At 38.7% G+C, this 16,007-nt stretch overlaps 1 protein-coding gene across 1 annotated transcript; it reads left to right on the top strand.

Moving 5' to 3' along the window:
• Positions 1–3,136: 3,136 nt before the first annotated feature.
• CHMP4B (charged multivesicular body protein 4B) lies at positions 3,137–13,414 on the top strand. Its single transcript, XM_039344702.1, has 5 exons — positions 3,137–3,671; positions 7,766–7,943; positions 8,580–8,694; positions 10,286–10,412; positions 11,136–13,414. Exons 1-5 carry the CDS (start codon positions 3,476–3,478, stop codon positions 11,201–11,203), a joined length of 684 nt encoding a protein of 227 aa, XP_039200636.1. The 5' UTR covers positions 3,137–3,475; the 3' UTR covers positions 11,204–13,414.
• Positions 13,415–16,007: the final 2,593 nt, after the last annotated feature.

Here is a 16,007-nt window from a genome sequence, read left to right as displayed (position 1 = left end):
AGTGGGTTATATTTTGCCAACTTAGTCTATGGACATGGCATGTCTGCCTATTGGAATTGTAGGGAAGCAGCACTATCAGTTGAACATTAGGAACTGAGCAGAGAACATTTAGGGTCATTGTTCTCTTTCACAACTACTTCTGTCTGCAAGTCTTGCAGCTATTGGGAATGAGTAATGTTGCAATAACTATTTTTCAGTGATAGTTTTGATACCAAATTCAAACTTACAGACAACTGAACGTTCAAATTTTGTTTTTGACTTAATGTCATATTAAAAACTAATTGTGTTTTTTAGACTGTGGAATACTTTTTTCTTTTTTTGCGTAGGAGTTGTCCCATTTACAGTATGTTTCATGTTAAACATTTATATTCCATAGTTAATGAATTGTTTTTAAAAAAGTTTATGCCCATGACCTGTTGTAAGTCAAGGTTTATGGCTTTGTATGTTATTAATAAACCATTGTTAAATTAAAGCTTACTTCAGTGTGTGTGAATCAGATCTACATGTCACTGAATATCAATTGTTGTGGTACCTCAGAAAGAGAGGAATTATCTTTATGATTTGCTAATGAACTATTGTAATTGAAGTAATGCAATTGACAGTGCCAGATATGGGAAATAAAATGCTGTCATAGGTGGAATTTTCATCTGTATGTATGCTATTAATGTGAACTAACACATTATTCTACCTTGGAATGATGCTTGGATTAGGATTGGGAACTAACCTGAAAGGTTGTCTACCACAGATTTCTCTTACCTGATGCCCTCTACTTGTGTTGGGACTGTCTCTCTTAACATTTCTAGTCATTTGACTGGAAATTCTGGGAGGAGCGATGAGTTATTGGGGGCACCAGACTGAAGAAGGATGGTCTTCAGATTCAAGACTTCAGATATCCTGTTTCTAGCCAATCTCTTATTAGCTGAAAGAATTTCTACTAAATACCCTCTTCTTTCCCCAAAGCATATACACAGACACACAGAGAAACCAAATGGAAAGCATTTGAAATAGGACGAAGATAAATCAGCTGCATCTGTCTGGTAATAAGGGTCGGTAATAATGATGAATTTCTCATTATTAAGGTGACCAACCGTCCTCCTTTAGGGAGGACAGTCCTCCTTTTTTAAGTTCTATCCTTCCTCAAAAAGTGTCCTCCTACATGTCCTCCTTTTTGATATTTGAAGACTAATCTGCAGAGCTTTTTTTTCTCATAGAACACTCTGAACGACGTTCTGGTACCTTTTTTTGATGGTTTTTTTTTTCAACTTTTTTTGATGGTTTTTTTTTTCAACTTCTGGTACCTTTTTTTGATGATTTTTTTTTTCAACTTTCGAAAGCCAATAGGAATTGCTGCTGAGTGTGCCAAAATACCCGGCTGGCAAACTTTGCACATGTAAGTTGTCTGTAGTGAAGGCGAATTGGCAGGAACTTTGCACCCCTCCCTGCTACCCAACTACACCATCTCCTAGTTAGTCCCAAAGATACCTGGAGGAGATTGGAGCAGCGATGCCACAGTAACTATCACTTGATCTTCGGCCCTGCTAGGGCAATAATGGCTGTGGGCGCAAGAGGCAGGGACGGTGGGGCTGCTGCGGGCAGGGGTGTGAGGGGCGGCGGTGGTCGGCTGCCCCCGTGCTATGAGAGCTGCAGGGCCTGCTCTACACGGGGCTGTGCAGGGTGGGCAGTGGTGCTGGCAGGGTGGTTGCAGGCGGGGTGTGTCGACAGCGGGCTGCCCCCCCCGGGGCCAGAGCTGGCACCACTGGTGCTTTGGGAGCCATGGGGCCCGCTCTACACGGCGGGGCAGCAGTGCTGGCGGGGTGGCTGCGGGCGGGGGTGCAGCATGTAAGCATATTTACAATATAAAATGTTATTGTTACAAATGTTTTTTATTATGCATTTATCATATTATAGCGTATTCTGTATTATTGTTGCAATGAATAAAATGTTTCTTTTATTTACGATATTTTTTTTTCAATTTATTTGTATCCTCCTTTTCATTGTAAAAAAGTTGGTCACCTTATCATTATTTGATTTGACTTTCACCTTCTCATGGCCTAAAGTCAGCACAAAAACAGATATAGAGACCATAGGAAAAATAACTTAAAATCAGCAGGCTATTTTGCAAATATCAATAAATATAGCACACAAAGTAACTAACAATTTGATTGTTTAATTACTTTATGAGTGGTAGAAGCAGGGCTTTTTTTGCCATAGAACACCCAGAACATAGTTCTGGCACCTTTTTTGGATGGAACCTTGTAGGGTAGGCAAAGTGGGTGTGTGTGAGTTCTGGCACCTTTCCCCCCCCCACCCAAAAAAAAAGCACTGGGTAGAAGGAATAGTTTAAACCTAGCTAACTTTCCCCTGACCTATGGTTTGACAGGACAAAAAACATACATACATGAAAAATATGCATAATATTAATCAGAACTTCCTGATAGATTTACACAGAATAGATATCAATGGATAAAGTGTTACACATTAGTCAGCGGATTATCATTTTTCATTTCAACTGAACTATCAGTAATGTAAATTCAATGCAGATAATCTGGATCTCTAAGTCTGAAGCAGAGTTGATGGCAGAATATTAGAGCATACCAACAAAACGGCCCTTTGTTGATTCAAGGCTAAACGATTTAAAAGATTCCATATTCTAATAAGTCATGTGATAGTCAAATGAAATGGGCAGACGGCATGTTTTGAAACCCTTGCATTAAAACCAATGAAATAGTCTAGAAAAGATGCACAGCAAGCAAGGGCACTAAAACATAACCACCAGGAGCATCAGTTTTCTTTTCTTTCTTTTTAATATAGCATTCAAGTGTCAGACAAAACGACAAAAGTCTTTTAAACAAACACCTTTAAAAAAAACTCTTTGAAACACGTTATTTATGTTGTGATATCTGGATGCTGCATGAATTGGGAGTTTCAAAATTTATACATAAAAACAAGGCAACTAATCAATGATTTTTATGGATGAAACTATTACAACGATTCAGGAACTGACGAAACAAGAATAATATTGTGTGTCTAAGCACATTTACGCAACAGCGTCCCTTCTCAAACAACACTACAACTCCCGGCAGACTTTGCTGGTTATTTTACACCCACTGAGCCGAGGGGGAAGACGGAGGTGGGCGGGGTTACCGCTGTTGCCATAGCTGTATGAGTGACGTATAGGATCGGGAGCAGTTCTACGACGGGCCGTGAGTCAGTCGGGGGTTGCTTGGGGCTGCTGCCGAGGGCTGGTCTAAGAGAGCGGTCAGTTTCGGGCCTTTGGCCTGTGCGGCCAACTAACCCGCTTGACGGTTCGAGGACGGGAGGGGACCGCAGGGATCACCTTTCGCCGCCACGTCCTCCTTAGCACCTCGGGAGCAACCACAGCATCTTCTAGAGAGCCCCCTTCCCCTCCCCGTTTTCCTTACTTCCTCCGGGCTGGGGTTCTCGGTCGGTCACTCTCCTCGCGCGAGGTCCAGCCATGTCCGGGCTGCTGGGGAAGTTGTTCGGGATCGGCCCGGGGGAGAAAGGCGGCGGGAAGGGGCCTTCTCCCCAGGAGGCCATCCAGAAGCTTAAAGAGACCGAGGACATGCTGAGTAAAAAACAGGAGTTCCTGGAAGAGAAGATCGAGCAGGAGCTGTTGGCGGCCCGCAAACACGGCACCAAGAATAAGCGCGGTGAGTCCGGCTGATCGGAGCGATGGAGGAAATCCCACCTAACGTTTGTGGGTGGACTCGGATGAGGTGAATTTGAATGTCCTCTTTGGATGCGAGAGCGGGTAGGGTAGTAAAAGTGGATCTTGTTCTTTGTATTTACTCGGGAGTAAACCTGTGCATGTATAAGTAGGTTCAGAATTGTGGACGTTGTGGACTTTCTTCAGCTGTCCCTTTGGCCTCAAAGTTACTTGATGGAATGGGTGCGATCGAGAATGCTTGCAGAAGCAAAATGCACCAACATCAGTCAGCACAAAAGAGCAAAATTTTTGAGAGAGGTTTCTACTGTTTCTGAAATCCGTGATTGAGGGAGCAACCTTTGATTGTAAGGTGTAGGTCTCTTGGTGAAAAGCACCCTACTTGGAATGGTTCCTTTATTCACATCTCAATAGTATCATGAGTGTTGGATGTTCAAATAATTTTGAGGGACCTCCCCACAACTCCAGTAGCATCCAGGGCACAACAGATATCTGGAGAATATTGTGTGGAGTTGTAATATATATAGAAAGGCACTTTGGATTTTTTAGAATCTTTTAGATCAGCAGTTCTCAACCTGTGGGTCGCGACCCCATTTGGGGTCGAACGACCATTTCACAGGGGTCGCCAAACAAGGCTGTCCGCCATTTTTTTCTCCTTTAGCTGTGCTATTCCCTCTTATTCTATTGGATTCTATTCAAGAGACTCTATTCTATTGGTGTTCGAAAGCCAATAGAATCTATTGGCTTTCGAAAGCCAATAGAATAGACTCTCTTGAATAGAGTCTAATTCTATTGGCTTTCAAAAGCCAATAGGAATTGTCCAGCTGTCTCTGCCCTGCTGAGCCCGCCAAAAGCCCCAGTCTGCAAACGGTGCTGCAAGGCGAACTTTCTGGAAAGCTTCCCTCCCTGCTGAGCAACTACTAAAAGTAAGTAAAAGAGGGCCAGGGGTGGGAGGTGGGAGGCCGGCGGGCGCAGGGAGGGTTGCTGGTGTGCGTGGGGCCTGGCGGGTGCCTTACCTCTCTTGGGCTGGGCCAGCTGGTGGCCCAGCCGATGGTCGGCCTGCGCCGTCTCTGCCGCTTGCCAGCTACTCCTCGGCCGGCGCAGGGGGCGGCACTACGCATGCGCGGCGCTCCCGGGCAGGGAAATACAGGTAGTCCTTGACTTACGACCGGTTGCGGGGTCACGGCATTAGGAAGGTTGAGAACCACTGTTTTAGATGTACAGTGCAGTATGTAATCAATCAACCATTTTATAATGCTTTTAGTTTATTTGGTCTTTTAGCATTGGTGGTATATCATTTTTGACTATATTACTTCCTAAGTACTAAGCCAGTTTGGTTTAGTGGTTTAGGCATCAGGCTAGGACCTGGAAGACTCTGAGTTGTAGTTCTGCCATAGGCATGAAAGCCGGATGGGTGACTTTGGGTCAGTCACTCTCTCTCAGCCCAACCCACCTCACAAGGTTGTTGCTGTGGGTAAATAGGAGGAGGAAGGAGTATTAAGTATGTTGTCACTTTGAGTTATTTATAAAAAATAACAAAGGCATGACAATAAAGAGTAGGTGCACATGTAAATTGAAGTTACTAATTTGTCTATTCCAATTCTTTCCAATATTATATCTCTCCCAACTCTTCCTCCCAAATTAAATTCTGTTATGATATGGAGATCAGATATTGAAATAGCCTGAGTGGGATACTAAGGCAGTGGTCCCCAACCTGTCTGGCTTTGCAAACTGGCAGTGGCAGCGTTGGGGGGGGGGGGAGAGAAGAGGAGATGGTTCCACAGGAGAAGCAGGTATGCTTGTGTGTGCAGCTCCATTTGTGCAAGCAGCAGTCTTGCGCAGCCCAGAGTTTAGGGAGCCCTGTACTAAAGGAATACTTTAGATTCATGTAAAATTATACAATATTGTGTATGACTCTGCTCAACTTAGCTTGCCTCCTTGTTCCTATTTGAGGCCTACATGGATTCTGTGGTTTAGTAAGTATGACCTGCAATTTAATTTCACATTGATAAATTTAAGTTGACTCCAGTCATAGGTAAAGGTAAAGGTTTCTCCTAATCCAGTCATGTCCGACTCCAGGGGTGGTGCTCATCTCTGTTTCTTAGCTGAGGGAGCCAGCATTATCCAAGACACTTGGTCATGTGCCCAGCATGACCACTATGCTGAGGTGCTGTTACCTTTCCATTAAAGCTAATCTATTTGCATTTGCATGCTTTCAAACTGCTAGGTTGACAGGAGCTAGGGTAAGTAATGGGAATTCACCTCATCATGTGGTGCTTGGGTCTCAAACCCGGGATGGGCAGTCGTGTTGTAGAGGGTTCAGATTTATTCTCACAAGTTCCACAAGGTAAGACTAGAATAGCATGAAACCTCAAGGATGTGGACATTAGGAAGAACATTTTGATGATAAGAATTCTAATCAGAATAAGTTACTACATGGACTTCTTCCCTTTCACTGGAGATTTTCAAATAGAGGTTTGTTAGTTATTTACAAGAGATGATATAGTGCATTTACAGTATAGATATGATGGATATGATAATGATAATATCCCTTTCACTCTATGATTCTATGAAAGTACACATCTAGGGAACAAATTAGATATCTAAATATCTTGCTGCCTCTGGTTCCCATGTTTAACATCATTATTTTACTGTTTTTCTGAGAGTCTACTTCAGTTTAGGGATTGCTTATATGTAAGTATAGGCTGTCACTCAATGCCTGAGAAAGAGTAGTAACATTTGGATTGTAGTATGGGTTGTATATTAATAATGTGCTTGAATGGCTTTAACTGTGAGTTGTGACAAGTAATGATCTATTCTAGGTTTTTTTGCTCTCTTTTGATATGTCTTTCCTGAGAATTGATGTGACTTTATCAATTGCTTGCTGATTTGATTGGGTAATTCAGTCCTCCCAAAGCCTTAATGTCATCAATTGAGCATCTCAGAGCAAATGCATAGTTTCTAGTAGTAAATACTTGTTTGTTTTCTCAATGGAAGCTGGAGGCAGGTGGCTGTGCATTATGACCTATAGGTTTCCTGTACAACATGGTGTTTATTGTCTATTGTGTAATTTTATGTGATGTCAAGAAAGTGAACTTTTGTATAAATAGGTCAAAACTAAGGTTGGTGATGCAGTGTAAATTAAGATTTTGATGGAATTTAATGAGAGATTCAAATAGATTAGGGGCTTCAGAATGTAAAATTTGAGAAAGCATGCCCTAGGTCAGCTGTAAAGATGTAGACACATTATGGAGCCATGAGTGCCATTGATTTGCAGATATGTTATTGCCAAAGGTGAGGGTGAATACGAAGTCATACAATCTAATGGCAAGATAGGCTTTACTGACCTCACTTATGATATTCCTGACATTAAAGTCTATACTTAATGGATGTTGTATATAATACCTCAATATCCAGGATAGTTAAAATGGTATGGGAAGGTTGCCAATGGATTTTAGGTGTTTTAGTAAGTCTATGATTGCTCTTACATAGCCGAACTGCTGACTGGAATCTGATTTTGTGATATGCTGTGGTGGTTCTAGTGCTCGAGACAATGGGATGATCAAAATTTCTTAGTTTATGTAATTTGAAGATTAGGTAAAAGTACCCAACTGGAGCATCTGAGTTGTTTCTATATAGTTCTATATGTCCTTAGAAAATTCTTCCATAAGATTATATAGTTCTTTCTGATATGTTGTTGTGGGATCTGAAGAGAGACATTAGTAGAATATGGTGTTATTTGCTTTTCCTGGGGTTCCTTGACATAATCTATCTTTTTTATAACTTCTGTTAACTTGCTTAATACCAAATCTTTCTAGTTCTGAAGACCTTGGAGCACCAAGTTCTGCCTTGCTAAGATTGTTATGAATCTGATATGGAGTTAAATTTAGAGATAATAAGTAAAATTTATTTGCCTAGGAAAGAGTATCTGTTGGTAATAATAATGTTAATTTTGGAACAAAATAAAGAGTAATTTTGAGCACACATTTGAAGCGGTTTTGTATTCTGGGTAGCTTTCTAGTAGAGATAGTTGTAGAGGCACATTATATATCAATCATGCTTTGTGTTGTTTTTATCCAGCTGCACTCCAAGCTCTAAAACGAAAGAAGAGATATGAAAAGCAACTTGCTCAAATAGATGGCACACTCTCCACAATTGAATTCCAGAGGGAAGCCTTGGAAAATGCTAACACAAATACTGAAGTGCTCAAGAATATGGGCTTTGCTGCAAAAGCAATGAAAGCTGCTCATGATAACATGTAAGATATCCTTCTCATTGATTTTCTGGAGGGATGAGTACAAAGCAAGGATTAGGATTTGCAGTGTTTTTGGTTTAATTAGTATAAATTAAATTTTTGACCATTGTCTAAAAAACCCCAGCTTTTTAAAAAAATTATAATTGATCCAGGGAAAACAACTTACAAGTCTTAGAATTCAGATTGCTCCCCCCAAGCATCTGAGTGCTATAAAGTATTGGGAAATTATTAATATGCAGCAGTATTGAATAAGGCAAAGAAATACTAATTTTGCTTAGTAATTACCAATCCCTTTGTTTTGGAAAAAATTGAACACTTATTATAGCTCATTTCTGTGATTATTTATTCATAAATGCATTAATAAATGCATTTGTATACTGAAATCATTTTTCACGTAGCATAAAAGGCATTTCACTTCTATGATCTCAATTTGAATTTTAACTGGAATAAATCCTTATTGTATTGCAGATAATTACAGTAATTCATCTTCATAAACTGTTAAGTCTAATATTAAAAGAAATTTAATTTAAATCAGTGTTGAAATGATTTCAATATAGGTTTCCAGAAATGCCTGCTAATTTTAATTGCTCTCCAAGATATTCCCTGAATGGATGAAACTTACCAATTGGTCTCTTACAGGGATATTGACAAAGTAGATGAACTCATGCAAGATATTGCAGAACAGCAAGAGTTAGCTGATGAAATTTCAACTGCTATCTCCAAGCCTGTAGGAATTGGTGAAGAATTTGATGACGTAAGAATAAATAACTAACAATAATTACATTCTGTGTCAGACATACAGTGGTTAGGAAGCTCAGTAATTTAAAATACTTTGATAGAGTGCTAACTACCCACAACTAATGCATTATGATGGTTTAGAGAACATTGGACATGATGATGTGATCACCTGTTAAAAACCACAGTTGTTAAACCATCTTCACTCTCCCTAACTTCTTGGCAACCTTCAATATCATCAATCATGGTATCCTTTTGGATTGGCTACAGGGCCTGGGGCTGGGCAGCACAGTCTTGTACTGGTTCAGCTCCTTTCTCCACGGCTGGTCCCAATTGAGGTTAATAGGGAGTGAGACGTCCAGCCCTTGACAGTTGTATGCCACAGGATTCGGTACTTTCTCCACTCCTTTTTTATATCTTCATGAAGCTGCTGGGTGAGATCATCTATCACCGTGGGTTGAGATATTGGTAGTACGCTGACAATACCCAAATTTATATTTCCACGCTTGGTGACGCATGTGATGCTGTTACTGCCCTCTTGTGCCTGGAGGCTGTGAGGGCCTGGATGGGGGATGAGAGACTTTGACTGAACCCTGGCAAGACCAAACGGCTTTGGGTGCATGGGGCCCCGAGATCCAGTACTTTGTCAGTTTTACCTCTGGATGGGGTGGCACTGCCTTAGATGGATCTGGTCTGTAATTTGAGGGTTGCCCTGGACTTGCAACTCCTTCTCAAAGAGCTGGTGGCAGTTGCGATTAGGAGAGCCTTTGCACACCTTCGGGCTGTGCGCAGTTGCAGCCTTTCCTGGATCAGGAGTCTCTGCATTCAATCACTCAGGCTCTAATCATCTCACAATTGGAGTATTGTAATGCGCTGTACATGGGACTACTCTTGAAGAGCATCTGGAAGCTGGTTCAGAGTGCGGTAGCACAAATAGTTCTTGGGGCCCAAAGAATAACCCATGTAACACCAGTGCTCCTCAAGCTGCATTGACTGCCAGTCCGGGTACAATTCAAGGTGTTGGTAATCATATTGAAAGCCCTTCATGGCATGGGTCCCACTGGGTTCAGTATGCCCCACCCATGCTGGCAGAGAAGGCATGCTGTGGGCCCTGTCAGCCCAAATATTCTGGCCAGCAGAGTTCAGGACAAGGCCATTCACTGCCATTATGCTTGGACTCTAGAACATCTTGCTCCTTGGAGTACGGTTGGCTTCAACCATCCTGACCTTCTGTAAGAGCCTAAAGGCCTGGCTTTGTCAGTTATCTTGGGGCTCCAATGTGGGAGCATCATAGTGGAGGTGGCTGATAGATTGACAACAGATCTCACCTTCTCCCCCATTCTGCTCCTTCTCTCCTCATCTTTAATTGAACTGTAGTGTTTGGCTTGTATTAAGTTATGTTTTTAGTATATTGTAACCACTTATATATATAAGTGCTCAAATTCATCAATCCATCCATCAATCAAATGGTGAGACTCTCCTGAGAAAATCCAGTTGCACCCAGTGGGTCATAAAAATTAAAACTATTATTCTCATAATACAACATTAGTAAATGTGATTACAGATACTAATATAAACAATGAAAATTTTTCTCACTTGTTCCATTACAGGATGAACTGATGGCTGAATTAGAGGAGCTAGAGCAGGAAGAACTGGATAAAAACCTGCTGGAAATCAGTGGTCCAGAGACTGTTCCACTACCCAATGTGCCCTCTATAGCTATACCTTCAAAGCCTGGTAAATGTTGGAAAGTGATGTCCTATGACAAATGTAGATGCTGCACAAACATACTCATATGTACACTATTTGCATAATTTTTTTTTTTAAATCTTGCCATACCTACATCTAAAATTTGTTTATTTTATAGGAATATCTGATCTCTTTTCCAGACACAATTTTATAGCACTATAAAAGTACACATTAATGTTGTAAGCTACACTGGAAATTTAAGATTAGGACAGTATGACAAATTGTGACTGGTACATGACAAAAAGGTTGATATGCCATTAAATGGTTCTTGGAATATAAATTCATTATAGACTGCATAACATTTGTACCAAGCTATTGTTCTTAAAATGGGAGTGGAAGGAGATTTATCTAAAGATGTATCAAGTAGACTTCATAGAACTATGAGTGGGGAAGAATAAAATTTAAACTAGGATAACCTTAAATCTAGATATGATATCTCATTTGTAAAAGATTTATTCATAGTGTAAGTAGTGAGATTTTATATTTTCACTTGCCAGTTTTTTTCTCTTTGTTGGTGTAATTTCCTATTATATTTTGATTTAATTTAACAATAGGTTTTGCATAAATTTTTAATTTCATTCATTCAGCATAGCAGTCTATCTAATGATTTTTCTAACTTATAGGGGTTTTTATATCTTGCACACTATGTGGTAATTCAATCAGTATTGAAAGTGAAATGCTTAAATCTTTACTATTGTGCCTTGCTTCTAGCTAAGAAAAAAGAAGAGGAGGAGGATGATGACATGAAAGAGCTTGAAGCCTGGGCTGAAAACATGTAACTGCACCAGCAGTGAGCTGGATAAATAATTGGGACTGGTCACCTGTTGCTAAAGGTGCACATATACTTGGGAGACTTCATTAAGCTCAAGGTCTTTTATTTCTTTAAGCCCCAAACTGGGAATTACATTCTACAGAGCTTGGTTTGAACAAAGTAAACAACAGTTTCCAAGAAGGGCACCTGTAATATAGAACGTTGAATTCCTTTACATAATAAGTGTTATTGGCAAAACTCCAATATTCAGCTTCTGGACTTAGCTAATGCTGTTGCTGGATCCTCATCTTTCAGAATTCTGACTGTGTTGAGACTTGGGATGTGAAAGTGGTAACTTAAGTTGAATGAAATTTTGAAAAGTGTGTGTAAAGCATTGCAAAATGAAAACTCATAAGCCATTATCGGCTTACTGTGTTTAGATGTACAAATGCATTAGGCTTTTAGTACTTTAAAGTCTGTATTTATATTGGCAACATTGAAATGCCTCTCATAATGACACTGAACTTGGTCACTTTCCCCATTTTAATTGGTGAAGTGGATTTGGAATGATAAATTATTTTGTTATGGAAATAAATTAAATTTACACCTCTGTTCTAGCTGTATGTTTTTCTCGATAGCACCTGGATGTTTACTATTTATGACAACAGATAGCCCATGCAGAAACAAACATACATTTATTTTAAATATGAATGCACTGTATTAAACTGATTTTCATACTGTCTGAGGTGTTCATTTGTGTATGTATTACAAAACTTTGAAAAACTTTTTGGATTTTCTTCCAGTTTATTTCTTAGTTTTTTCCCTCATCATTCTCTCAAAATCTGCCTTTGAGATAGAAATATTGTACAGATATTCCAAGTAGTTCTCCTCAAACTTTTCTTTTCTTTGTTTTTTTATTCTTCAGAGAGAATGATCTAGAAACAAATATATTTCAGCATTAAGCAGAATTTCTGGGAAAGTTTTGAATTCATCTTTTTTGGATTGTTTACTGTGTCTACCTTTCGAACTTATTTTCCATGTGAGATTTCATAACGAGGTCTAAAAGAAACTTGGCACTAGATCAAAAAATAACTCCTTCATAATAATATTAATGAAAAAATATTTTTTTCAGTTTGTATATGCATATATTTTACAGTTATGTCATTTTTATATGAAACTGAGTGGATGTTCACGTACACTTTATAAATGCATTTAGTCTTTACCAAAGTGCTACCAAATCCCAAAGCAACACACTTGATCCTGGCTAATCATGCCAGGTTTTTTTTGTTCTTTAGTATGCCAGAACTTTAATTGGAAAACTTACGAAGCTATAATTGAACATAATATTCTGATATATAGAAACAGAAATAACCTTTCTTTTTTTTAATTGGAAGCAGGATACAATTTTTAAAGCCCTAAAACAGATCACATTCATTCTTAGTATTGTTAAGGATGTATGTGCATGCCATCTTTCTCACAATTGTTTGAGTATGGATCTCCCTATTCATCTCTATGATTTTTTAATATCCTTCAGTGTTCTTTTTCTCAGGATTGTGAGCCCATTTTCTCAGGAAAGAAGATTATGTACTATTATACTGATGTACTGCTTTCCTCCATATACTTGCACCGCATGGTGAAAGCAAAATAAAAGTTACTAAAATACTCTTGGGTTTCAAAGTAACTGCAATTTTGTATAGTTGTCTTCAATAGAGACATAATGGCCTTGAGGGTGGCTGTAATACAGTGCCGAGTTACCCATTCTCAGTAGCTGATTCTTTGGTTCATTTTCTCTGATGTATTTACTGTAATTCACTTTGTTGTTTAAGATTATCACCTTATTGCCGACCCTGAATGAAAAGTCCTACAGAGCTTGTATGAGATTTTTTATAAACCCCAGAACTGTAAGAATTCTAATTGATAAAATTGGTTATATGTCTTGCTTCTATGGAATAAACCAGAGAATGATACATAGAACTAGCTTTTATAGCTCTTTCCACAACCATGTTTTTTTCTTCTGATAAAGATTCAGCTGGATTGTTTTTAATTAGAAAAGTAATTAGAAAATTTATAAAAACTAAGTCATTTAAGCAAATGTAAAGGCTGTGTCACAGACTCATTTTTGTTTGATAAATGGGGTGGATTAGATTTTACTAACACAAGATACTTTATTGATGAGCAGTTACAAAAATACTGTAAAATTTGGTTCTCAACAAAAATAAAGCCTTTATTAAGTCTGTCATACCCTTGTACCTATCTTATTCTTGCTTCCTACACCTCAGGTCTTTTTCTATTTTGGAAATATTAGGTGCTTAAGTACATTTTATTTAGCTTCATATACTGTGTCTCTTACCTTTCCTCCCCTTTACCAGCTTTCAGGTTGGAAGCATAAGCTGACTATACAGTAAAGCAAGCTGTTGCACAATCACTGCAAAATTGGTGACTGACCCTTTATATGTTGCGAAGTCAACTTCACCTACTCTGTTTAGCATCTGGACTCTCTTTTCTCCACACCTCTTTTATCAGCCAGTGTCCTGGATCGTTGTAGATGTGTAGATACTTGTAGATGTGTGGCTATGGCTTAGCCGCTAAAGGATTCACCTAGTGGCAAATTTCAGTTCCATTGGGCTGTTGTTTTTCTACTCTTTCTGTTATTGTTGCAATGCATTGCTTTTCCTTTAACCAGACTGTCTATAGCTGCCTCTTCTTCCTCTTTGTTCCCCCCAATTTGCTAGTTGCTTCTTGCTGTTCCTGTGTTGTTCACTTCTTTCTTCCTCCCAAACCCAGGCTTGCAGCCTTGAAATATGCACCTAAAAAGCAGTAATATTTTCTACACTCTCCTGCTTTTATTGTAGCTTCTTTTGACACCAACTGTCCTGCTAGGAGATGGAAAAAGGAGAGAAATTTATGGAGGCTGTAGGAAGGCCATGTAGCTTAATGAAGGAAAAGAAGGAGGAAAGAACTTGCTCCGTTTAGAAGCTCTCCTACTCATCTTCCCAAAACAGAGAAAAGAGACAAAGTACTGTTCTTTCACAACTATACTCTTCTTCAAAAACATGGGAGGGATTCACATCTCCCAAATTTTTCTATGTGACCCGTCTTCCACAATCTGAACTAGCCATGCATATATTTGCATATTAAATGCATGTTATGTTTTATTCTAGATGAAGAAAATAATATTTTATCTTTTTAAACTACTGTACAATATGTATATGGATATATATAAACAGTTTCATATCCATTCAAATTACTCTATATAAAATAGAGCCCCATTTTAAATCAATCAATATATTAATCCATTAGTATGCTTTGCCCAGTATTTATAGAGTTCAGAGCTCTTCCACTTTGGAGCTACACATGATTTTGCTACTATTAATACTCTTACAATTTCTTTTATCATACAAACCCCTCTCCATCTTTCTAATTGCCACAATAAATAGATAACTGAAATTCAGCATGAATGTTCCTGTTTCTTTGATAGACTCCTAATTTGTCAATCTGCTTAGTTCCTTATAAACAAATTATACAGTAGAAGTGTGTAGAGATTCCTCCCTTCCCCCACGTTTAGCTACTATCAACCAAAAGTGATGATCAAACATTTTTCATAAGTGTTACAAAACAATTGGATGGATAATAGTTTATGTAACATCATAACTTTAATATTATGCGTAGAAAAAAATTAAATTGTAAACGCCACGATTCTCAAGTATACTATTTATCTGAGAGATTTATATAAATTATATTAAGAGAAAAAAATTCCAAGTTGTTGATTGTTTATATCCCAATACTTCCAAATTGTCTTTAAAGTCCATGTTTGCTGCTTAGAAATTCTCCTAAAGCTGACATTATATCCTTAAGCATTTTATTTTGTGCCTTTCAGTTTGAGCAGTGTTTTATGAAATTTGGCCAAGAAAAAAAGTATTTTATAAAATATGTATGGAGTTGTATTTCAAAATCCATTGAAAATCAGTCTTAATTATTGCACAGGTTCAAAAACAGAATATGGCTTAAAATGCATTTTAAGATATGACAATAATTTTAAAGGGATTATCTCCATACCTGCTGCTCTGTGTTCTTTGAGAGCAAATAGATTATTACTTCAAGTGAATAAACGAATTCCTTATTTCAGACAGTAGATGTGAAATACTGTTTTTGAACACTGGGTGGCAAACTTGCACCATTTCAAATAAAATTCCATCTTGGTGTAAAGTGGAATGAGGAGAGGTAAATAATGTATTTTTTTTAATGTTGCTGAAATTTTTTAATATGAGTTATTTCTAAGAAAGGCAGATTTTCCAAGTCCATTTTAGTTTTTTAACTGCAGCATTTTAAATAGAGCACACTACTGTTTATCAAGCAATATGACACATAGGCACTAATTGTGACTTGGAGTTGCACATCCTCTATGCATCACTTGCATGAGTACATAGTGCCATGGTCTACAGCTTTCCTCATGGCTAATAAAGGAATGATATGCTCTAAAACAGTAGCTCTCAAACTGTGGTACACAGGCTCTGGGGGGGGGCTGTTATATTGCTACGGGCCCACGAAGGCTTTATGATTTAAATCTTGACTTAAGTCTTGGTGGTCCATGGCCATGGCCTCTGGCCACAAAAGATATGATGAAAAAAAGGTTGAGAACCACTGTTCTAAAAAACAATCCACATGATTTGTACATGCAATCTGCCTGCTGGACAAGAATCGTTATCGAAAATCCTTTGTCACCTTGTTCATGGCTACCAGTATATATAATCACTATTGGCTCCATCAGCACTTCCTCTCCCACCTGCCTCGGCGCGTTCACAGGAGGTGATCAGCGCAGGGTCTGGCTTCCT

This window comes from Crotalus tigris, unplaced genomic scaffold, assembly GCF_016545835.1.
Source record: "Crotalus tigris isolate CLP2741 ecotype Arizona unplaced genomic scaffold, ASM1654583v1 scf7180000017935.1779662, whole genome shotgun sequence".
In the NCBI taxonomy this organism is placed as follows: Eukaryota; Metazoa; Chordata; class Lepidosauria; order Squamata; family Viperidae; genus Crotalus; species Crotalus tigris.
The sequence above is the reverse complement of the archived record's forward strand: the minus strand, read 5'-3'. Positions and strand labels throughout refer to the sequence as shown.

Coding starts and splice junctions, on each gene's coding strand:
- CHMP4B (XM_039344702.1), top strand. CDS start 3,476: ATGTCCGGGCTGCTGGGGAAGTTGTTCGGGATCGGCCCGGGGGAGAAA. Junction 3,672..7,765: donor CGGCACCAAGAATAAGCGCG/GTGAGTCCGGCT, acceptor GTTTTTATCCAG/CTGCACTCCAAGCTCTAAAA. Junction 10,413..11,135: donor AGCTATACCTTCAAAGCCTG/GTAAATGTTGGA, acceptor CCTTGCTTCTAG/CTAAGAAAAAAGAAGAGGAG.